General features: G+C 38.9%; 1 protein-coding gene across 2 annotated transcripts in view; it reads right to left on the bottom strand.

Annotated features, from left to right (window-relative positions):
- The window catches only part of PDE7A (phosphodiesterase 7A), a 42,208-nt gene extending 18,900 nt beyond the window's left edge, over positions 1–23,308 (bottom strand). The window contains exons 1-3 of one of the 2 annotated variants that reach the window (XM_014056222.2): positions 22,690–23,308; positions 17,359–17,419; positions 5,604–5,687 (exon numbers count right to left, since the gene is read on the bottom strand). In XM_014056222.2, the coding sequence (XP_013911697.2) occupies positions 5,604–5,687; positions 17,359–17,419; positions 22,690–22,827 (283 nt within the window). In that variant the 5' untranslated portion in view covers positions 22,828–23,308. The remainder of the gene's footprint in view (positions 1–5,603; positions 5,688–17,358; positions 17,420–22,689) is intronic. The other variant, XM_014056223.2, reaches the window with a different exon arrangement.
- Between the last annotated feature and the right edge of the window lie 3,049 nt (positions 23,309–26,357).

Below are 26,357 nucleotides of genomic sequence, written 5' to 3'. Positions count from 1 at the left end.
CACTGCAGCCTTGAAAACAAAAACATTCCTGATACTAATGAAATAAAGAGTATCTAGCTTTTAAGATCTTTAAGCTCTTATTTTCAGATATCACTAAGCTTGTTGTGATATTTCTGCAACATGAAAGTAATAATACCCAAATTTTTCTTGCATTTTTCAGACATGAGAAATTGGGCCACAACACTTTTAGGAACTAGCCATTCACAAAGCCATAATCTTCTTATGTTGCCTGAATAAAATGTTAAATGGTGACTTCGTAAATAAAACTGGGGGAAGTGAAGGGAAACTAGAGGTAGCTCTCATTTAGCTACTATAATTGAGACTAACAACTAAGTCATAAAATAATTGATACGTGAAACAGCGAATGTGTTTATTAAATTTATGATCTATCCAAAGCAATTTATGATCTTACCTCTGCTTTCCTTTGCTTTACAGACTTGTGAAGGCTGCAAATGCAAAGCTTGGTCATAAAGTTACTTTTTCACTACAGTAGTAACTGCAGATGAACAAGGCAGTTGCTAAATGAGGAATATATGTACTATTTTTAAGTTCCATGAATTAAGTTTCTTGCCAAATAATTTAACCCCATGACATACATTATCCTATACCACATTTAATTGTATTCAATCAGTTCTTTCAAAGAAAGGCAAAATAGAAGTGAATACAAAATAAATATAAAATTACCATTCTTAAGAAAAATTGAGGTATTTTTCATCCAATATATCAAACTCTTACACCTCAAAATAAATACACTCATCAAACACTGTATAGTGGCTTGGATATCAAAAGCATAATCCTGTAAATAAAGACATTAATTGCAAGCAAGACAGGTATCTTCACAAGATAAGTTCACATTCCTTTTCCAATAGCACTTTAAAGAGAAATCCTGACACTTCCCCCCAAAAAATTCACCTCTTTAAAGAAGCCATGAGCTGAATAAGGAGAAAAACAGTTTGGGCTTTTAGAATGTCTTTTTATTCTAGAACATGTTTTAAAAAGATCCACAGAACAGAAGGGAAAATTCAGGTTTCCAAACTAATAAAAATAATGAATTTCCAAGGTTGTGTTTCTGATCAAATTGACCAATTCTTCTCTTTTGGGAAAGAGAAGAAAGTATATGATAGCAAGAAAAGAACACTGTTGACCAAGTTGATATATATCAGTTAAAAGGAAAAGGAATACTAGGGAAAAATAGTCCACATAAAAAACTAATAATTTTCAAAAAGTTTATTTTTGAAAATGGAAAAATCATTTCTCCATACAGACAAAACTAAAATTTCAAATATTTCGGAAGTGAAAAGTGTCCATTTGTTTTAGCACACTCAGGTGTATTTATTTATATATGTATGTATCATCTTTCTTCTGAGTTTTAGGATCAGCTTATGAAAGGATTGTTCTCCATTTTATCCCTGTCCTGAGGTAACCTGAATGGGAGAAAGTCATTGGACTTGGGTCACACAGTGGATTTTTGTGACTGAAGATGGACGTAAACCTGGCTTTACCCAAACCTGTTTCAACATCTTAGCACTGCAATATATTGACTCCTGCGGTGGGTTGTTAACCAGTTTACTACCGGTTTGCTTGTGCTCATGCGCACAACACTTCTGCACATGCACCGCCACTACCGGTTTGGCCAAACCAGGTTGAACTGGGAACAACCTACCTCTGATTGATTCAGCTTCCTAATACTAGTTCCTTAACCTTAGCAGTTCTTACTGTACACTGGTATATCCATGGAGCTATCATCAGGAGAAAAAGAAATGCTATGATGAACACCATATCTAACCACCAACAACCCTTTACTCCCCCTGGCCCAATAATTTGCAAACAATAAAGGAGAGTAAAAGCAGTGAGACTAAAATTTTATTCCAAAGACCCAAACCACCTGGCCAGAATTTGAAGTGCAAGAAACATGAGATTAGTTTCCAAAATTACTAGCATATAATCCATATATAGATGTGGGTTTTTTTTCTTTTGAGTTTGGGCAGGAGGGCCTGGCATTCTATGATCTACGGCAGGGGTGCCAAACTTGCAGCCCAAGGACTGGATGCATCACACACTGGCCACATTCACCCCTGGTTCAGCAAAAGGGGAAAAGGTTATGATACATCGCAAGTTTGACACCCCTAATCTATGAGATTGTGAAAAGTTGGACACAACTTAAAGAATGAATACATTTTTTCCTTTAAATTCTATATGTATCATTCAGCTACTGGTATTAGTTTTTACATTATGATTTAAGAGCTATGTGTCAATTTCTAAGTAAGGCAGGTTCGTAAATTAGCTCACATAAAAATATAGGGCTAAATAAGGGTCTGATCAGAATTTTCAAACTTGCTAATATCAAATGAATGTATAATCCCTTTCAATTTCCTTTTCATTTAAAAAAATCTGTAACAGAAGATTGGAGAATCTCATGGATGGAGGTAATATATAGAGATAAGGAACATTTGAATTCCACAAAAAAATTGTCTACCTATAAATAGGGATCTCAAGTAGGATAAGACCCTATTCCTCAAGCATTTTTATGGACAACTCTGCAGCTAACAAACAATAGTATTAAACTACAATAGAATGTAGTTTAAAACATCCTGGCTTTTTAATATTTAGAAACATTTTACAAAGAATACGACATGGCAGATTATATCTTGACATGAAACACACAAAGCTTAAATAATGTATATATTTTGTAATGATATGAACTGAAAGTACCAGTTTTCAATTAATAGTCAGGTATGATAGTTTAAGCTATTTAGGCTACAATTTTATATGCACTTACATAGTGAGAATAAATGCCACAAATATTAGCAGGATTAATTTCTGATTATATGTAAGTGCATATGTATATGTAGGTATATATTTACTATTAAACTAATAGAATTCAGAGATTAGCAATACTATGAAGTTAAGAGCAATATTGATCTTCCTTAGACTTTTTTTTGAAATCCTTGTCAAGTTATTGGTAATGAGAAAGTATAGGGCGCAGGACAGTGGTGGATTACAGGCAGTACGCTCCGGTACGGGCATACCGGAGCTTGCCCGGAGCTTCCCTGTTCCGGTACAGTGCTCCAGAGGGCTCACCCGCTTGCCCGAGTTCCTTACCTGTCCTTTAAGCCTTTGGCGCTTCCACGCACACGCATGGTGCATACGACGCCTATGCAAGCTCCGCTGAGCAGCTGGAGCATCACGGAGGCTTGCAGAAGTGTCGCAGGCAAGTACAAAGGATGTGCACACCGCATGCATCCATGTGGGTGATGCCGGGGCCGTTCCAACCGTACCAGTTGTAACGGAATCCAGAACCCACCACTGGAGCAGGGAAAACATAATATTTTGGTTTTATTTTAATATACTAAAAATAACTAAATTAGAAGTTTTAAACCTTTGGTTGCCATCTCATTTCAAACATGTGCATATATACTGGTAAGTATAGCTTTACACTACCGTTTTACTCCTTATCAAGATTCTTCAGGTAATTTCCAAAACTCAAGATATAACAATTTCATCTGAAAGGCACACACATTAAACCCTGCTATTATGTCAGTTTCTAAAATCCAATCTAATATAGAGCTATCAGAGACAAACAATGTACAAGTATATATGGATTCAGTCTGATAACAAATTTACATGCATATGGGTGGTGACTGAGAAAAGACTACAGCAATGGTAGGAATCAGAACAAGCTCTAACAAGTTACAATTATGGGGTGAGGTATATAGCTACTTTCCAAACAGTATTAATCTTTGAAATACTTAAAGTTCATCAAATTACATATTTAAAAATTCTGTGTAGATGTATAAAATGTGTATATTAGTCACATGGCTACATGTTCTTTATTGCCCATTTTAATCTAACCCAAAAGATACCGTTAAAATATAAAACCAACAGAATTATATTCCAGGTAGAAAGCTCATATGAGCATATATTACTTTAAATAACATTATCTGTCCTGTTTTTTGCTATTCATAAGTTAACTAGCATTTCTAGGGCTGATTTTTTTAAAAAATTTTGTTAATAGAGCAATCAACTACAGATACTTCCTACATTTAAATGTGCTATCACAGCAATATTCCTGCCAAAGAACAATGAAAAAGCTTATTTTTCCATCTTAACAATAAACTAGAAATGTAAAGATGAATGACTTAATATACTGTCCTGTGGTTATCATTCACAAGATCAATACAGCACATACTTTGTACATAGGATGTTAAATTTAACACCCAGGTTCTCAAGGTAGGAATAAGAAAGATCTGAAACCTAGAAAAAATGTATCAATCTTCCTAGATATAGACAGTATTATGGTGGGAGGGGGGGATGAATCAGTTTAATGAAGCTTCACATAACCAGTTAGCTAGCATAACGTTCACATTAATGCACCTAGTATAAGTAGTTGGGAGTTTAGACCTTCCAACTTGGTACAGAAAATACAAGCAAATCTTACTCCTTGTGATGTATTTCAATTGCATGATTTCCTTCTCTTTCTTTTAGGGCTCTTTACCCTCTTTATTTCTAGTGTGAATAAAGGTCTTTTAAACATTTCAGCAATGGCTCTGAAAGTGGTTGCTCTCTAAACCAGAGTCCCCCAACTGTTCCAGCTTTGCGGACGGGGAGGGGGGAGGGAATGGTTCCAGGTGCCCGGCAAGTGCAGTGTGCACTCAGTTCATCTGCACATGTGGCAGGCATGCATGCCCAACATTTGCACAAATGGCGTATGTGCACACTCACACAAGTGGAAATGCACCCACCATTTCCATGGCCTGGTTCTTGAATGCTGACGGCCCACTCTAATTATTCATGTACGAATTATGTTTGCCATTTCTTGTTATTATTTATAATTAAAATACAACTCTTGTTAAACTACCTGTTCTTCAGTACACATGAATATTGGAACAATTAGATGGACAGAGGAAGGAAGGAATGGATCAAAATGAGACATTAAATACCCACTTTCAATCAATGATTCCAACACAATCTTGGACGATTCTAACTATAGTAAGATGAATGCAGATAATGGTCACTCAATTTACCTGAATCAGAAAAGTATGTCAAGCAACCTTATTAAGCCAGAATCTTAATTCAGTGCCATATGGTGTTACAGATTGTGTACCTTGTTGAAGGCTGGCAACTACAATTTCACAGTTCAGACAAAAAGAAAAAGGAAGCCATTGTTACTTCCTGCTTTTTTCTAATACCAGTGTGAATAGATGAAAGAATTGTATTCACGAATAGCTTCAGGACATTTCAGTTTATTAGATCAAATATAATAGAATGAAATGGACCCATGAGTAATGTGACATCTACATAGAGGATAGTATTCCCAATAAGTAAACTAGTTTCAGCAAAAAAAGAAAACTGTACAAGAGTGTTAAAAACATCTCTATATAAAACAGTCCCTTTGGAAAGCAGCATACAAATAGTCCTCAACTTATGACTACAATTGTGTCAAGAATTTCTGCTGCTAAGATGATTGTTAAGTGAGTCACGCCTGTTTTTTTGCCACAATTAAGTGATTTACTAATATTAGTTAATAAAACCTGTATGACTATACGCGCAGGAGCCAAACACAAATGGAATTCTTCATTACTGTACTGCTATTAAATACTTACAGTGAAAAATACGGAAATCAATGTATGGATGAGAACCTCTTCTCTCTCTTTCAAATCCTGCCCGACTTCTTACTCGTACATCTCCTGGAAATAGGGTCAAGAGTGAAATATACCATGTCGAAGAACTACAGAGACAAATGCAACTGACTACAGTTGCAAGGTGTAGACGTTCTGTTGATGTTGGGTAACAATAATACTACAGCACCTTACCTTAGATGCAATTTAACAAGTTTGATTTTTTTTTCAAATATCCAATTCCCTGCTTGTGATAAATTCCTACCTTGTCATACACAATTCACTACATATGTATTTAAATTTAAATATATGTCAAATTACCATAATGACAAAAATATAATAAAGAAAAATATCAGCATTTTTTGTTTCTCTTCAGTATCAAATCATTTTTCTAAAATATATCAGTTGAGTAGATTTGTAATGTAGTCATATATTTATAATTTTCAAAATTATAGTAATTGCCATTACAATATATGTTCCACTTGGTTATATCAGTCATTAAAATATCAAAATTAGTATTAATATGAAAATTACTGCATGTATTTTCTCCTTCAGCATTTTCTATAATAATGTTACTATTTATACTGGCAAAAAAATATTTTTTTTTCTTCCATTCAATCATTTCATTTTTAGACGCTGCCTGGATAACCCCCCAAAATTTTCTTGAAAAAGTTTTTCAGAAGTGGTTGCCATTGCCTCCTACCTAAGCCAGAGAAAAAAATGATTAACCCAAGGTCACCCAGCTGGCTTCTCATGACGAAGATGGAACTAGAACTGTGTCTCATTTTCTAGTTTGATACCTTAACCCAGTGGTTCCCAAACTTGGCAACTTTAAGACTTGTGGACTTCAACTCCCAGAGTTCTCCAGCCAGAAGAGCTAGCTGGAGAATTCTGGGAGTTGAAGTTCACAAGTCTTAAAGTTGCCAAGTTTGGGAACCACTGCCTTAACCAGAGGTGTGAAACTCAAGTCCTGCATGTGTAAAACTCAAGGCCCTCAGGGTGCTTAGATCTGACCTATGGGGCCAGCCTGGAAATAGCAAAGGACTGGCCTGCTGTGCCTCTCCTAGCGAAAATGGGGTGCGGGGGGTAGGCATAGCCTCCCCGTGCCCCATTTTCAGCCTGGAGAGCCTCCTGCAGTACCCTGCTCCCTTCTTTGGCTGGCAGAGTGATGCATGAGGCTGTCAAAAACAGGGTGTGTCTGACGTGTATGAACCCCCTGTGCCCCTTTTTGGTCAGTAGGGTGCTGCAGGAGGCATCCGTCCCGTCTGCTGTCCATCCTGTCTGCTATCCGTCCTGACTCCCCCTCATTGGCTGGCCCGCAGAGGACAACTACAATGCTGATCCAGCCCTCAAAGAAATCCAGTTTCCCCCAATAATCTGGATCCTCATTTTACCGACCTCGAAAGGATAGAAGGCTGAGTCAACTTTGAGCAAGTCAGGATCAAACTGCTGGCAGTGGCCAGGATCAGCCTGCAATACTGTGCCACCAGAGCTCTGGTATTTGATGATGATTTTGTTTGTTATTATTATTGGATGTTTTTCAAAATATTGCTGCAAGTCTGTTTATGTCTAAGATAAGATTTCATTTATTTGTATTATATATTATGTCAACTTTTGCAGAAAGTATTTCATGTCATAATTGTTAGTCTTACAAGTTTTTCTTCTAAAACAATGAGCCTATCTATAAATGTATGAATTGAATTGAATACAAATGGATGAAATAAATTACAAATAATTCCCTCAACCCTATCAAACTAAGTCTGCATTAATCTTCTCATCATTCCTATCATCCATCTCCTCCCACTTATGACTGTAACTTTATTGCTTATATCCTTACAATTTATATTGTTTCCAAATATGATTTGATTGCTTATTTGTACCCTATGACTATTATTAAATGTTGTATATTATGATTCGTGACAAATGTATCTTTTCTTTATGTACACTGAGAGGATGTGGACCAAGACAACTTCCTTGTTGTACCAATCACACTTGGCCAAAAAAGAATTCTATTCTGTTCTATTCTATTTTATTCTATTCTATTCTCTGATTTGACTTTTCTAATAAGGAATCTACTTATGGCTATTAAATATGCATAAGCACTAAATTATAAAAAATGCTTCAGATGGTAATAGAAGCAAGTTTGAAGAAAATCACGTTATCCTGTGGCATTTCTATGCAAAAAATAAATAAAAAATGTATTCTCATATAGTAGTTTTTCAGTTCTATTAACTCCTTCCTTCTACAGAAGCTACAAATGGAAAGCTATTAATTGTTTTTACAAAGGGTTTTTTTACAAAAATCCTAACCAAGAAGTGGAAGTCACTTTCAATGTAACTTTCACTGTAGCTAGCACACTAATCACAAACAGCTAGCAGACAATTTTCCCAGAATGAATCTATCAGGACCATTATAATTGGTTCCCTAAATCCTCTAAAAGGGCATTGGTACTTACCTGATACTCCTCTTCTAATAAGAGTGGAGATAGCATCCCTGTATGGGTTAACACTGTCCGTTCTCTGCTTGGACTGAGTCTGATTACTAATTAATTAACCACCTATATAACCCGCCCTGTGAATGACGCTATCCAGTTTACGACGAAGAACAAAGACACAGACTCCACTTGTTATCCAAACTTTAGTAAACCATTCACTGCAAACGCAAACAAGAAGTTCCATAAGAAATGACATAAGCCAACTGAGCAATCATCTCTCCAGGTGGGAATGGAAAACAGTCTCCATATAGGACGGGGCTGGATGCTATCTCCACTCTATTGGAAGAGGCGTATCAGGTAAGTACCAACGCCTTTTCTCAATAGAGATGGAGATAGTATCCATGTATGGGACATACCCAAGCTAGTCCCCGTTGGGAGAGAAGAGACTGTCAGCATGTACTGCCTATAGAACTCTACGGCCAAAGGCAGCATCTGCCCAAGGAAATTTATCCAGATTATAATTCTGAACAAAGGGCGAGGAGGTCGCCCACGCGGCCGCCCTGCAGATCTCCCCTAGGGAAGCCTGGGTATTCCACGCCGCAGAGGTGGTAGAGCTCCTGGTGGAATGGGCCATAATCCTCTGTGGAACCAGCTCTTCATTGGAAAAATAGGCGGTGGCGATACATTTTCTAATCCTCCTCCCTATGGTAATGACTGATATCCTCTGCCCCAGGGAGGAAGGTTGGAAAGAGACAAAGAGACGTTCCGTCTTCCTCAAATCCGATGTCCACTGGATATAAGTTTGGAGGGCCCGCCGGACATCTAACATGTGCCACTGCTCCTCTAATGACCTCGATAGTGATGGACAAAAGTCCGGTAATATAATCTGTGCCCGATGGAACCTCGAATTTACCTTGGGGCAAAAGGAAGGGTCCAGCCTGAGGACCACCCTATCCTCATAAAATATACACAGACCCTCCCTAATTGAGCTCTGATATCCTCCGAGCAGAGGTGATGGAAACTAAGAATGTTACTTTCAGAGAAAGAAATTGCAGAGGAATAGTACTGAGGGGCTCAAATGGGGGCTTCGTGAGAGCGGTGAGAACCGTCAACAAGTCCCATGTGGTATATCTGTGCACTACAGGTGACCTTAGATTCGATGCCCCTTTTAAAAACCTCCTAACCACTGGGTGATGGGATAATGACTGACTCCCTCCCCAAGAAAACATGGTGGACAAGGCTGCCACTTGCCGCCTAAGGGTATTGGGCGATAACCCCTTGTCCAGACCATCCTGGAGAAACTCCAGGACCTGGGGAACCGAGGTCAAAACCGGCGTTATCCTATTAGAGCACCACTCACAAAACACCCACCAGGTAGCATTCTAGATGTGATCCATGGAGGGTCGCCTGGATGCCTGTATAGTGTCTATGAATCTAGCTGAAAATCTGTCAAGCATCAGACCCTCCCGCTCAAGCGCCAGGAGGTCAACTGGAGTCACTGGGGATTCCGGGTGCTCCAGCAACCCCTGGCTGAGGGATGCCTTGTCTGGCGGGATCCTCCAGGGCCTCTCCAGGGACAATGTCTGAAGATCTGCAAACCATGGCTGGCATGACCAACACGGGGCAACTAGTATGATCTCTGCCCTGCTTGAAATGATCTTGTGCACCCTGGACAAAAGTGGAAGTGGTGGGAAGGCGTATAGTAGTCCCTGAGGCCAGGGCCAGCGGAGGGCGTCCATCCCTTCTGCACCTGTTGCGGGGAACCTCATGAAGAACCGGGACAGTTGAGCATTGGCTGGAGAGCCGAAGAGGTCCATGATCAGAATCCCGAACCATCGCGTAATCTCCTGGAAGAGAGAAGGGTATAATCTCCACTCTGCCTGATCCAGGGTAGAGCAGCTGAGCCAGTCTGCCTTCACACTGTCAACCCCTGACAGGTTAACCTCTGCCAAGCAACCCAGCTCTTCCACCTCCCCCATTAGTTGTCTCGACCTGGTGGCCCCCCCGCCTGTTCACATGGGCCTTGGCCATGATGTTATTGGTCAGAACCAGTACATGGGTCCCCTGATCAAATCTACGAAGTGGAGGAGGGCGAGACGGATGGCTCTGAGCTCAAGGAGGTTAATACTCAAGGCACCTTTCTCTTCCGACCACCTGCTTTGTGGAAAATGTGCGTCAAGATGGGCGCCCAAACATCAGAGACTTGCATCAGTTATGATCATGATCCTATCCTCCATCCCAAACTGACACCCTTTTTTGATCGCAGGGGACCTCCACCAATGCAAGGAGTGCCATACCTCATCGGTCAAGGTAACCCTAGCCAGGGAAGTGCTCCTCCGTTCCTTTTGGAAGGGCAGTAGGAGCCATTGTAATTACCTGGTGTGTAGTCTGGCCCAAGGGACAATCGAGATGGCTGAAACCATCTTCTCCAGCAATTTAGACAAGGTAGCTAGCGATAGCTTCCTTTCCCTCTAGACACTTCCCTCTAGACACTAATTGGTGGAGACTGTCTTGTCTCTCCTCAGAGAGGAATACCTGGGTCACCTCCGTGTCAAGCCCCCAGGTGCAAGATGTGAGTGGTGGGTACAAAGTGACTCTTGTTCCTGTTGATGGAAAAACCATGGGATTGGAGGATTTGAATAGTGGTGTGGAGGTCCTTCATGGCCTTATCCCTAGAGTGTGACAATATCAAGATGCCATCTAGATCAGATATAATACTGATGGGCACCATTCTCAAATGGGCCGTCAGGGCGGCCAAGGAACAAGATCACTGTGGACGTGAGCTGGGGCGGCCGGTGGTGATGTTGGCGGCACTCGTTGTTGCTGCAACCCAGCCGCAATCCCCTGCTTAATGGCCTCCGCAATGAAGGACTGATAATCTAACAGCATGACGGGGTCGGGTACTCAGGGCATAAGCCAGCAGCCATGGGCGTAAATGTGGCTTCCACATGTCTGCTAGGTAGGCAAGACTCCATAGGGGCTGGTGGTGCAGATTGCCCCCAGAGCCCTGAAGTATTAATAGACAGCATTGGGCTAAATGGGCCAGGCCCAGGATCCAACTGCAGAGGAGGACTGCGGCCTGATTTGGAAGTGGAGGAATGGTGATGAGGCCCGGTCTTGGTCTGCAATAGCAATAGCAGTAGACTTATATACCGCTTCATAGGCCTTTCAGGCCTCTCTAAGCGGTTTACAGAGAGTCAGCATATTGCCCCCAACAATCTGGGTCCTCATTTTACCCACCTCGGAAGGATGGAAGGCTGAGTCAACCCTGAGCCGGTGAGATTTGAACCGCTGACCTGCTGATCTAGCAGTAGCCTGCAGTGCTGCTTTTAACCACTGCGCCACCTTGGCTCTTGGGGGGGGGGGGTGTCTTTGTCTGCTGACTTAGAGGTTTTTTTAGACTTGGAGCCCTGGCTGGATGATTTAGAGTCCTTAGAACTCTTATCGTGTGGCTTAGTTATACTGCTGCCCTGAGACAAGGAAAGCAAGGCCGGGGGATTGGGCCTTCCAGCTGTTGCTACCAACAGCAAACTCCCCTGACTGTCTCTCTCCACGCCAGGGAGATGGTATGCCATGCTGCTGTCTGCCATTGGAACGACTGTTATTTTCAAAATGGCAACCGTGCCAAATTTTCCCATTCAAAATGACCGCTGGTGCTCTTTCTAAGTTTCTGAGAGCCTCCTTAAGCCAATGCGGCCACGTGCGCCTTTAATTGCCACCTGCAAACCTGCAGGGTGCGAAAACAGTTCAAAGGAGGCCGTTCGCCTCCCCGCATTGGAGTGACTTTCCCCGGAACTGTGGCGGTTCCTGCAGGCGATCCAGCTGGGAGACGCCAGGGACAACATTGTCAAGTGCCCTGCAGCCGCGCAAAGCACGCTGCACAATCAGCCGCACACAGCAGGTGGGAGATATTGTCCCGGGGATCGCATCGAGCGATATGAAGATTCAGGGATGGCTCATCAGCGCGCGATTCCCCAACCCCAACCCCGCACTTGCGGCTCGAGGCTGGGTAGAATTACCTCAATGAGCCTCTCTTGGAGAGTCCCAAGGCTCCTGCTAGCCAATTAGTTTCACCAGCCCACTCTTTCTCCACAATTACTCACAGCCAAATTTGAGATTCAATAAAGAGAAATTTGCTCAAATACTAGAAACACTGGACAACACGACTGTCCAGAATGGACTGAGTTGGAAGCTGGGTGGAGTCACTCACAGGGACGTAAGTTTTATAGATGGTTAATTAGTAATCAGACTCAGTCCATCAGAGAACGGACAGTGTTAACCCATACATGGATGCTATCTCCATCTCTATTGAGAATATGAGGATTCATCAGCTTTCCCAGATTTCTCAAGAATTCTCAGCAATGGTAATGTTAACTAAAGAATCTGGAAGTTGAAGTCCATGCATTTGGATGGAGCCAGACCTTCAGAGGGTATGTTTCTTTGGTTGTTTATTATTAAACAAATCCATAGAGCCACCCAACTCACGACAAAGAGCTACCAGTTAGTTGAATGATGAAAAGACAGACCAAAGTCAATTAAGGAAACAGAAAATGTAAAGAATTGACTTTTCCATATCTCTAAATGAAATAATCCCTTGAACAATTGCCTTAGGAGTGCAGCACCAAAGCAGCTACAACCTGCCAATGGAAGGGAAGGGAATAGCAGCAAGGAGGGAGATAAATCTGGCTGTTCCCATCAGCCAAAAAAAGAAGTAATTGTTTTCATTTTGCAATTCTTAGTCTTAGTACTTACACAGTACTTAAGAAAGTAAAGATGGTTGGGTTCAACAGCAGCATCTTATTTTAGAATGGCAGTTTGGGAAATTTAAATCCAATCCTACATCTAAAGTGGTCCCAACCACTTGCAGCAATCTGCATGTGAATGTACCTAATCATTATCATCTAACGTAAATATAGCAAATCTCACTAAGCCTCAACATTATGCTTTCCCCGGTACTCTCTTTCAACCCAAAAGTGAGGAAATCAAAACTTTTATTTTGAATTAACCATAGCTTAGGATATCATTCTAAACTGGGTTCACTTTAATTATGATTAATTGAAATAAGCCATCTTCAAATCCTAATATCATAATTTGAAATATAATTTCCATTAAAAGTTATTGTTTGAATTCCCCCCCCCCCAACAATAGTTAAGATTAATAACACGTGTTATAATTTGTAACACAATCTTTCTTGAACCTTGAAATAATATGTGGAGCAATGGGGCCAAGAGAGAATCTAAATTTATTTCATTTATATTTAAATGAAGTTAAAATAGTTATGTATTAAATCTCCAATACATTACAAATATTATTTGGTAACTGCTTTCAGAAATGTCGTAGACCACATCTAAGACTTTGGGAAGAGCCCATGTGGACCTGCATCTCAGACTATTCACATCTGGATGAACATAAATTCATCTATTATTAATAAAAATAATTTGAAATCTCGAGACTTAGTTTTAAACTTTATTATTTTCAATTCTTTCTTAGTTTTATAGTTATAAGGTTAATTTAGAATGTAATAATTTTTTTATGTATTTCTGATCTTTCAGAAAGCTTCTTGACAAAATAACAGATTAACAGAGTTGGAAGGGACCTTGGAGGTCTTCTGGTCCAACCCCCTGCTCAAGCAGGAAACCCTATAAGTAAAAAGGAGAAGAAAGCAGAAATGATTAAAGAATTATGCGTTGCCAAATGTTTCAGTAAACATCTTCCTCAGGGGATATTTAACTTAACAAATGCAGAATAAAATCAGTGTGATAGCATTGCCAAGATAAGATAATATTCCTTTAAAAAAAATCAGGCTCAGTGTGAATAGAACAAATATTTCTTTTCAAAGGGATTCTTTGCAATACTGATGAATAGCAAGTACTTTAAAACTTTATCATCTTTATCTGCTTTTGATACTGGTATTTTCAAAAGTAGCATTTGTCCACAAAGTAAACATTCATCACAATGTGTTGGGCACCTTTGCTTTATTTAATTGAATCAATAATAGTTTCAGGCTTATTGCTATTTTTTCCTAAATTAAATATTCCACATTCAAATACTGTACAAAATTATACCAAATAACAACTACTGTGGCCACTTGCCAATAAAATGGACTCAGTTGCCAGAATGCATTCCTTTCTCCATTATGTAGGATGGAAGATTTATGCAAAATGCAGCGGGAGATTCTGGAATATAATCAGTCATTTGTGTTCTATATGGAAGAACAAAAAGAAAATTCAAGATCCATTCCTGATTTCACGCCTTGAATCCCTTCTGAGAAGAGAACGTTGACTAAACAAAACCTTAATTTAGCAGCATTTTATAAATCATACTGGTTTTCTGCTGCAAACAGAGTAAGCAAGTTGCAGTATCTCAAAACAGAGAAAAAATGAGACAAAGAATGTTACTATCTTATAAAACTAACAATCCACTCTTTTACCAGTTGCCTGAATTGGGTATACTGGATAGAAAAATGAAATTATGCAAATTGACTTTTCCAACACTGTCAAAATTGTTTTGTCACCAATACAATATTATGTATACTGATTTAAGGTAGGAATACATGATGACCTAGGAGTTCATCAAAAATCTCTATGTGGCCTAGATTATCTAAACATCAATAGGCATAGATAACTATCTTGCTAATAAGAAAGCAGAAAAATAAGAGCTCCTGACTTTACTGCTTTTTGAGCACTAGCTGAGAGTTCAGGTTGACTCTCAACTTTCATATATAAGCCTCATGGAGGAAAGCGTGATTCCATCCAAGGCAAAACCTCCCGGATTGGGAGGGGGGGGGGATAACCACAGCCAATCAGGGTTCTATCAAGGTTGCCTATTTCTCTCCATTCAGATCTAAACAGGCTCCAGAAGCAATTGAGAGTTTCATAGCCCAAGGCTGGGATGAACAATGCACAGGTCATCAGCATAATGATGATACTGGAGTCCAAAGTGATTGGCAATTGCACCCAACATGTAGGTTCATGTAGGTGTTAAACAGGATCAGTGAGAGCATTAAGCCCTGAGGCATGATGCACTGAGGAGCTGCAGATGCAACTTCTCCCCTATGTAAATATCTTTTAGGACTAATTACTGAAGAAGGAGGCAAACCACTGGAACATAGTATTTCCAATTCCTAGCTTCTGCAACAATCAAAAAGACATCAATGGTCAACGGTACTGAAAATAACTGAGATATCAAGAAGCACAAGGATGGACATACCACCCCCATCCCATCTTCACCAAAGGTCATGAAGAAGTGTGACCAATGTTGTTTCAGTGCAATATCCTAGCCTGAAGTGGATTCAAATAATCTGCTTCCTTCAAGACCCTTTACAAGAACTATCTAACCTTCCCTTTGTAATGTAGGTATTTCAACAACCTACATTAAGGACAATAACTATCCAGAAGAAAAGAATCCAGCAATGGTCTCTTAAAAAGGAGCTGTACTACCTCCTTCATCAAGCCAGAAGGATCACCTTCTCCCTCAAAGATGTCAATACCACCACATGGACCCAGCCAAAAGACCCAGGAGTACACTGGACCTAACAAATAGGTGACCAAATTCACAGTTCAGTGGAAGGTATTAACCTCACTGGGAGTCACAGAATCAATTTCAGTCCAAATAAAGTCATAAGGCTGTGCATGGGCAACTCAATCAGATCTACCCAGAGTCCAAATCTATACGAATTTACCAACCAGGTAGTATGAATATTCAGCTCTATACCATTATTAAACTGGACTTTTAAATGGATTCACATCTGATTTGTATCTTACAAGTCTTTGCATTGAGTTTGCATTGATCTGGCACTACTGACTACATTATCTTTTATCTTACTGACTTTGGTTTGGGAGCTACATACCGTACTATGATAGCACTGTTAACTTTTTCTGAACAATCAGAAGCAATCATAATGTAATTCTAAACTAAGTGGGTTCAACACTATTGCATTTGGCTTTCAGAATGGTTCCAGATAAACTGTAGAATGTCTGTACTGAAACACTCTGATTAGGAAATTAGATAAGCTTAATAATAAAGTACAGAGCTACTTTCATTTTAAGTTTCACCTTCATGGAAGGACCAGGTGAACAGAGAGGAATGCCTCTGGATTTGTTGCCTTATCTGGCAAAGTCCTGGAAGTGCTTTTTAATCAACTAAGGCTTATTAACTTAAATGAAATAATGAAAATAAATACTTTCCTAGTGTTGCCAAATGCCAACAAATACCACAGAAGGAAATTAAAACAAGCAGGGAGGTTAGTGTCTGTGGCACAGCAGTAAATGAATGAAATTGGACAAATTAGTCTGAACTTCTCTTATATAATAAACAGAGAACAATTGTGTAGATACCAGAAAGGAAATCTAGAATTAATTTATTGTAATTATTTTTAAGGAATCATTTACTTTCAATTTCACATATGCAACAGGATTACTTTTTTAAAAAAAAATCTAGGGATGCATAGAAATTCTACTATGATTTACCAGGTACTAAAGTAGAATTGGCAGATACACCATCCAACACTGTCTGATTGTTCAATATTAACAACTGAACTTACTTTAGGGTTCAGTACTCTAAAAGTCACCACCAACACATTTCTGCAAATTTTATAATAATGAATAACCTAAACAGAAGTTACTGTAAAGGGTGCAACAAGTAAATTTCTTATGATGATGTATTTCTCCTTATGTCTATGGATCTAATCTGAATAATTTACATTAAAATTCCTTCCACATTTTTTTCTCTGTTTTGAAGTTGCACTACTTCAAAATTGCTAGCACATAACAATATTTAGTTTACAACTTAAGCTGAAACTCATTCCTATACAAATATTTGTTCATGAGTCATTCCAACTATCTTTAAACATAACAAATTTCTAATCTTATATGTATTTGGCATTTGCTGTAATCTCTACATGTTCAACACAGGAACTATAACTACAAGAGCTAACCTTTAACACAAGTAACACACATTAAAAATAAATATATGCATACAATTTATAAATGTAAATGCATGGCACTTCAGTATTATATATTTAATATCTGGCATGTTCATCAGTATTTATGTATTTGCATCTCTACTCCCATATTTTCTTCCCACTGAAATCTGAATTATAGGACAGCCCGTATTTTCCTTTTTTAAAATCATCTTCAGATGTATTTTCAGTGACTGACTCAACATGAAAATAGCACCAAATTAAATGTAAATACTTAGAAGCATTTGAAAGCAATGGACCAAAAAGAACCAAAGTTATTAAAGTGCATTCTGCTTATTATCTACTTGACAGAGAGATCTCGTATCTCAATAAGCAATCACACTTACCTAACATGCGAATGTACAATGCAGTTTGATCAGAACTGTCATACGATATTGCTCCACGTCTCTGAAAATTAAAAACATACGTTATTTCTATTTTTTAAATAGAATTTAAATTTCTTAATTTCTAATTTCATTTAAAAACCATTGTACATAAATGTTCCAGTAAAGGACAAAAGTTCAAACTTTAATCATGTTTAACAAAACTAGCCGTGGATGGCATACTTTTCTTCACACTCCACTCATCTTAACTCTCTAAAATCAATTATATGTGAATTTTGATAAAGCTCAAGTGATGACTATGGAAAGGATGCAGAAAGACCTTGTAACCAATTGGCACACTATATGCAGTTGAAGAGGTTTTTATGTTATATGTCTTGTGTGTTTGTGTTTGAAAATAAAAAAAATTATTTAAAAAAAACCAATTATAAAATGACGCTTCTTAGTTAAAAAATCAAAGACACATATTTTGGCTACATCCAATCATATTTTACAGTGAACTTACCAATCTATCTCTGCACAGAACAAACAATTCACTCAAGGGGTTTTAATTGATAAACATACTTACTAAAACTAGTTTCTTCCTATATCCCTTACTAGAACTAGTTCCTTCCTATATCCCCGACTCCTCCAAATGGCTGGTTATTAGTAGGGGAGGAATTCCTCCCCTATGATAATTAGTCCAATAATAATTCAAGATTGGGAACCTCTGTTTTAGACAGTAAAAGTAACTGGATCTTTTGCCAGTAGTTAAAAAAAAGAATGGAAAAGTAACAGTAATCTACAATGGGGATCAGTTAGATGTGTAAATATAAGGAAGGTGAATATTCAGAAAAAAATCCAATATCAAATGTGAAGGAAGGTACTAATAAACCATTTCTGTATTATTACCAAGACAAGTGCATTTAAATGTGTGTAATATTAATTGAGAAGGAGTGCCAGTTGACAGACACTTCCCTGTCAGAAAGCACCATTCTAATTATAACAGAAGAGTGTAAAACTTCAATGAACAGATCTGGAAGCAGTGGCATGACCATGCCAAAATCATAAAAGTGTCTGATAATTGACAGTGCCAGTATTGAAAAAAAGCTCACTACTTTCTGAGGAGACGTACAAACAAAACAGGAAACGTGAAGAAGACATGAAACTGTAAAAGCCTGACTAAACAGAACTTCAGTTGCATACAATAGTTTAGACACCTTGTCCAATTATATATTTCAATAAATCTCTAAATAAAACGAAGCTGTTACAATCTGTATACGGTAAAGTTAATGACAAGATATTCATGCCATGTTTCGAATGTACGGTTACAATTGTTTACAGATTCATAAGAAAAAAATAGTGAATATGGCAGGTGCAAAAGTTTAGAGACTCCTTCAGAATTCTGTAATACTATGTAGTTTTCATCAACCGAAAAATCTCTACTATCTGAAAATGAAAATGGCTTTCTGAGGCAACAAGAGGTACAGCTGCATATGCAGATTTAAATCAAGACTTCCTGTCCCCATTTTATAAACCACCAGCCCCTTTAAAAGGAGTATTTAGATGTTGTAAGAAACAGATTTTCTGATGACCCCTGAAGAAAAAGGATGGATTGGAAAAGTAAGACTTAGCGAACAATGCATATGTATGTATATATTAGCTAAAACATTTCACATATACCAAAAAAATTTAAATGTTCAGAACTTTGGTTCACGGATATATAAAATATTTTGAATTCAAAGTACTCTGTTCACATTCAAACCAGACTGGTGTGAACCTATGGGTAGAGTTCCAATCTTACTGAAGTATTTGGAGCTCAAAATAATTTTGTTTCAAGTTCAGAGCAATATGACCATTAAAATATACTGAAATATAGGAGAAGAGAAAAAGAAAGATAACTTATGTGCCCATAGATAAGACAACAAACATCTTCAACTGAGTTAATATTATCACCTATTTACATTTTTATAAAATTTATTCACTAGTGTGTTAATGGGCTTTGTAAAGAGGATTTTACACTATCAGTTCTATTTTTGGTATTCTGTAAGGAAACAAATTAGATGATGAATGTTGATAGAATTCATATAGTAATACAACTGTTCATTTTAAAAAAAGTTGGACCTTGCTCACCATAATTTTGCATCATGGATTATGGTTATATATTAGAGATGTTAATGTTCAATTTTTGCATCTCATTTTCTAAACCTTCATTCTGAAATGCTGGTAACAGTTATCCCACCTATGCACTCTGCATGGAGCTACCCTTAAAGAATATTTGGAAGCTACAGCTGATACAGAATGCAACTGCACACAGTTCTAGGGGCTCCTAGGGCACTCCATGTAACACCACTGTTGCCTAAACTGCACTGGTTGCCAGTGTGCTTTCATGTCCAATTCAGAGTGTTGCTTTGTGACCTTAAAAGCCCTTTACTGCATGAGTCCAGGCTACCTGAGCAAGCAACCCAATGGGATTGCCCTAGCCACTCATTCCTGCAGAATAGGTATGCTGCAAATCCCGTCAGTGAAGGAATTCTGGCTGGCAGCATGCGGAAGAAAGGCTTTTTCTGCCAAGACTCCCACCCTCTGGAACATCATGCCTCTCAAACTGAGATGTGCCCCCACTCTCTTCAAAACCTAGCTCTGCCAACTGACCTGGGCACTCCATGTTGGAGGTGGTTATTACCCTAAGATCACGCCTCCACATCATAGTACTCTGCTGTTTTAACTTTTTAGTCTCTTATTTAATATTCAATGTTTTAATGTTTTGTACCTTTGTTTTATGATGTTTGTAATCCATCCAGAGTCACTTGACAGTGACCTGGGTGGCATATAAATTTAATAAATAAAACAATACATAAAGTAAGTGAGAACATCTAAAATTATAATTTACTGTCAGCAACAGAGACTTAAGTCTTTCAGTATTTTTTGTAAATTGCTCTACTTAAAAAGTTGTACTAATTGTAACTAAATATTATAAGAAACAACTTAGAATCCTAATAACTGAAATAAAATATATCTTTTATATATTCCATTATTAATTACATTATCCAAATGGTTTGTCCTTAAGAACAGTCATTTTGTAAAAATACAGTCAGATTATTTTACTGAGACTTCATAACAAACATTAGTATCAGTATAAATAATTGTGGAATTATTTATTAATTATAAATTCCTTGTAAGAATGACTGTTTGCAAAAGAAATAGCAATGCCTACAATCATTTAATTTACAAGGTGCCAACAATTGTAAGCAAAAGCTATCAATCTTCCTTTCAAAGTTAATACCATTCTGCATAGCAGTTTCTATTGACAATATCCTAGCATATGATTTATAGTATAATAGCTAAACTGTTAAGCAATAAACATACAAATAATTTTTCTTGTATGTATTTTCTATTCCCAAAGGATATAATTAACAGAACATGAATTCCACCATCAGCCAACTTAATTATGTTAACTACTCAGGTAACCAAATGCATTAAAATCAATTGGAAGTAATTTCTACTATTACATAAAGGTAGAATTTTGATCCAAAGTCCCTTGCTTCAAATCTGATTTTACTACATCAGTTTAATTGGAAGCATATTTAATGTCTGAGATTAAAGGATATTATTGCCTAAAGTCCCAGCGCTAATTCCTTAATCTCAATTCAAGAATGTCTATGGGGTGGGCACAAAACTTCAGCTATATTTTGTAATGGATGAATCCATCATCACACAAGCAAAACTCTACATCTTTAAAGGGGTTTATATTTTCCATACACCAAACACCCACATCTTCCTATCCTCAGATTTTGAGAGTACATGACAGGACTACTTCAGTCAGCATTCTTTCAATACACCATTGACATTATATTCCGCCTATGCGCCTCTGAATTCTTTGAAACAAGCACAAACATATTTTTTCTGAATAATTTGCAATCTTGTATTTCACATAAATTTGGAGAAATTATATTAGTTTCTATCTGTGATATTTTCTTTAGACACAACCCTAATAAATTTAAGTTTGACTCTTATCAAACTAATTTTTTTTATAATCCACATTCTGTAGCATATTTTGTTGCACTATTAAACTCAAAAAGAAACCAAAGAATAACTGACTTCCTCTTCATTTGCAAATGGTATTAGCCAAGACTATTTCAAAATTTGAAAGCGACGTACACTCTTAGAAGTTTCAATAAAATTATGGTTTGCCCTACATGGAATACTGCAAAAATAAAGCAAAGATATAAGTCTAATTCTGGGCAAATGCGTTAAGATTCAGAGATTGTTATCATTCACAGGGAAATCTCAGCAGACTGCATCAGGGCAATAACAGATGGGTAACCCAATCCTCAAAACATTTGAAGAGCGCCAAAAATGGCAACAGAATCTATTTTCTCACACTTTACCACCTACCTACATTTGTTATGGTTAAATTTATTACTGGTATCATTCACATTGGACTCATAGTATATTTACTTTAAAAACCTATAAAAGACATTTAAGGTGCCTGAAAAAGACAGAACATGCAAGCATGCATGCATGCATGCATACATACATACATACATACATACATACATACATACATACATACATACATACATACATACATACATACATACATACATACATACGGCAATCTTTTGCAAAATATTTTAAGGGATAAGCATGATTCAGCTGAAGTGAAAAGCAAAAGACTCCTCACTAAATTCTGAAGCATTTATAACAGCTTCATTATATCCTAGTAACTCTTGTAACTGCTATAAATATCAAGGAGAAAAAGACTGAACACCTCCTAAAGGCATCACCCCAGCTATCTACCAAATAAGCATTTTCATCCTTTATATCCTTATGACCAGGATAAAATTACGGATTGTCTCTAGTCCATCTGGGCGGGGGGGGGGGGAGAATCAACAAGAACTCATGAATGAATGGCAATCTTGGCGATCTACTACAGCATTACTACCCAGCTACAGGTGACAAAGAAAAAAGCGAGAGTTAACAAAAATAAAAACGGGAGACGACACCGATAAGAAGGGCAATTCCGCAGAGTCAAGCGGTGCGTCTTTCGCCTGTTCCGAGTTTTGCCAGCTTGCCTGTGCCGCTAACTGAAACCCTCCTCTGCTGCACGTTATCTGGCCTAATCTTCCTACCTCCCGCTTTTGTTCCCTCTCGCCTGACCGAACAGTGCTGGAGGACTCGAAACCTCCGGGGGATTTTGGGGTTTTGCTTTTTTTTTTTCCCCCAAAGCCATCCCTTTTTCCCCCTCGGGGTCCCGCATGGATATTCCTGGAGTTTTTTTCTGCCCCTCCTTGCAAGATCTCTCCCGAGGGCCGCTTCCCACCTCAGCCTCGGGGGAGCGAGAGGGGCCCTCACCTGAGAAAGCTGTCTGGGGTTGGGGCAGCCGAAAAGCGCAGAACTGGAGCTGAAGCTGATGGCTCCCCGGCGACTGAGGACGTGCTGCGGGACCGGCCTGTCCAGAGGCAGCACCGGCAGTTGGTAGCATACTTCCATTGAAACGGGGGCAGCACCGCCGCCGCCTCCACCACCTCCTCTTCTTCTGGGGTGCCAATCCAAGCCAGGCCCGGCTCCGGGATCAAGGCAGGCCCGGCTCACCGCTTTCACCTGCCCCACGCAAACCCCGGGCAGCGCCTACAAACGACTTCTTCCTAACCGTCCGAGCTAGGCTCGACGAGCTTCGCGCAGGGGAAGCGGAGAGGCAGCCCGAGAGGATGATGATCCGGAAGAAACCAACATCAAGCCCCCACTCTCCCGGCTCGAATTCACCGAGTCCCTCGGTCAGCTCCGCAGCCGGGACGGCGGCATCCCCGCCGCTAGTTCAGGTCGTTTGCAGGCGGGCCCCGGCAGCTGCTTGTAACTGCGGCAGTCCCGGCCTGATTTGGAGGACACACAACTCGGCTGCGGCAACGCCGCTATTGTCCAGCACGAGGCGCGGCCCCGCGCACGAGGGGCGGGGCCAGGTGCTGGCTGGAGAGCGATGGCGGTAGTGGCGCCGGAAGCTAACGGGGTGGGGGGGGTGAGAGAGAGAGAAAGAAGAGTCGCGCGTGCAGCAACCCGTCCTCCTCGCCCACACGGAGCACGTTCTCCTCCCTCGGTGTCACGCGAGTGCACGCCTCTCCAGAGGAAACCTCGTCCTGGAGTGAGCGGCGGGCGCGACGATCCCCCGGTGGGAACGTCTTACGCGTGACGTCATTGCCCTGCCTGATGGCCCTTTGTTGTTTGTTTTTGTTTTTTAACCCTTTTCTCTCGCCAAGTTTTATTTTTGTTTCTCTTCGGGCGGTTGTGTAACGAGGAGGTGCCCAATAACCTTATCTCCACTAAGTTGTGGGGTCCGTTGTTTTTCTTTATTTTTAGATAAGGGCAAAGGACGTGGAGTACAAAGTGTTTGAAGCCTCCGTAAAACTTTTTATATTCAAACCTTGACCTTAAACCACCTCTGCCTCTCTGAAGAAGTGGTTCAAGTTACTTACTTCTTGTCTCCTAACCTGTCCTAGCATGCCTTGGTCTTTAGCGGTCCTGTTCTGTAGCTGCTGGAAACACTATCTTATCTATATTATATCTAGATATAGATATAATATAGATATAGATATATATAGTCCCACTAAAAAGATTAAGTGCTGGAACAAGACTAATATGGGCGCCCTCACCTACAGAGGGGCACATAAATCAATAATGTCATAACTACATTTATTAATTACATTCAAACATACTTGCAAATATATTAAAAATTATTTTAATATATACTTAGGAATATATTTTTAAATATATCCTCCTGTTTTGTCAGTGAAGGGAAGCACTGCCCTAAACATCAATAGCACAATTTTTTTTTTCTCCATTTTTTTGAGTGTGTGTGTGTGTCAGAGGTGGGTTCCTACCAGTTCGCACCTATTTGGTAGAACCGGTTCATCAAATCTACCGAACCGGTTAGAAAGGTTCCACCAGTGGACCCAAAAAGCAGGCCACACCTACAGAAGAGGTTCCAAAAATTTTTGAAACCCACCACTGGTGTGTGTATAGGTATAGTTGTGGGTGGCGTGATGAATGGATGGATTGACTCATTTATTCACTTACGGTCTGTGGTTACAAATGTTTTAATACTGTTTTGGTTACCTACTGAACTTGTTTGTTAAAAAAAAGGATTAGCATTGGGAAAGGTGTTGTAAGCTACATAAAATAATGCTCCACAGTAATACTACCTACAGGTGTTAAAACTGATAATCTGCATACAATTTTGCATAGAAAAATGTAAACCTCATGAGAGGAAACTGCTCTACTTCTGGGCTGTTCTTTTGTCTCAAGGAAAGTATAAGCAGTCAGATGGGCCTTCAGGACAATGACGCTACTGTGCACCTGCACTGTTGATATAAGACACTAGCTCTCAGCCTTTCCTTGGCCACTCTTAGTTGATAATATCTCAAACAGTGGTTTCCTTGTACTTCCTTAACAACTCCCAAGTTACATGAACTAATTTTGACCTCAAAGACTGAAGTGATGTACAGAAAGATACCACTGATGAATTCACAAGATTACGCCACTAAATAAAATGCCACTAAATAAATACTGCAAGGCCTATGTCCCTTCCACACCCAAGGTTTTACTTTCCCCATTATGATTTGGGGATTCCTAGAGTTCTTTGCAGGCTGAACTGATGAAGAATGAAGGTGTTTTCTCCTGATTATGCAGTAGAAACTTTCCCATGGAATAAAATGGGACTTGCCCACTATCGAGTTTTATAACTGTTTCTCTTTTCTGGAATACTTGAAGCACATCACATTTTCCCCATACTGAAAAAGCAGTAGTGAAGAAATGATAAAGTAGGAAGGGACACTGGCTGGATTGCCAATTTTTGAACTCCCCTTTTAGTCAGCAGAATGATTTATTTTCCCCAGGAAGCAATACTGAGGGACATTCACCATGGTGAAAACTGCTCTACAGGGCTGAGGGCAATGGTTTTATGGAAGTGGCTTACAAAATAATTTGGATGAATCATAATTCTTTAGTGGGAACCAAATCCCAACGTAGGGTTGCAAGTCATACTATATTGCAATGAATTTTGCTATAATTAGTCATAATTTTAGTATATGCACTGAAATCAAATGTGACATTGAAATCAAGTCCTCATCCAGTTTACTGCATACCATTTCTCTTATTGTGAATTTATTTTTTGCTTTAATGTACAATAATATTTGACCATATATGAATGAGAATAGTGTGTTTTAGTAGAAGATGGATATGAGAATCTAAAATTGTTAAAAGTATAAGCTGCTTTAGCTAGTTTCAGAAAAGGCTGTACAATGAGAAACATTATTGCTGGTGCACAGTGAATTATTGAGATAGCCAAAGAATACTAAAAAGAAGTCAATATGTGCTACATTGAATATAGAGAGGTCTTTGACTGTGTCAACTATATCAAGCTGTGAGATATGCTTAAGAAAATGGGAATGCCAAAACAATTTGATTGTGAAGCATATCCACAGGTCAGGAAACCACAATTTGGATAGGACAAGGTTCAACAGACTGGTTCAGTCTTTTGCAAGTCAGTAAAGGAGTAAGACATGGCTTTATATTCTCCCCTTATTAATTCAATTTAAATGCTGAATATACAGTATTGAGAAAATATGGATTAGAAGATGAGGATATTTTTTTTAAATGGAGAAAAAATAATCAGTAATCTGTACAATATTGATGACATTAGTAACTGAAAATGAAAATCATCTGCTGTAATAGAAACCAAAGAATACAGTGAAAATAATGAGATTAAATATAAAAAAGATCAAACTAATGACCACAGGTACAGCGTCTACCCTTATAATTGAGAGTGGAAATACTGAATTGGTGATTGTGCCTCTTAAAATCATCAGGATGCACGATCAATAAATAAATATGCTACTGTATAGACTATGACTTAGTCAAGAAGCAATGAAGACATTAGAAAATATATTCAGATGACAAGATGTCTCTATACTTGCAAAGGTCAGAATCAAGCACACATTTTGGGGGGGATGATATTTTAAGGAAGTGAA

This window comes from Thamnophis sirtalis, unplaced genomic scaffold, assembly GCF_051295495.1.
Source record: "Thamnophis sirtalis isolate CommonGarterSnake01/CBP01778 unplaced genomic scaffold, rThaSir2_p1.2 scaffold_2, whole genome shotgun sequence".
Lineage (NCBI taxonomy): Eukaryota > Metazoa > Chordata > Lepidosauria > Squamata > Natricidae > Thamnophis > Thamnophis sirtalis.
The sequence above is the reverse complement of the archived record's forward strand: the minus strand, read 5'-3'. Positions and strand labels throughout refer to the sequence as shown.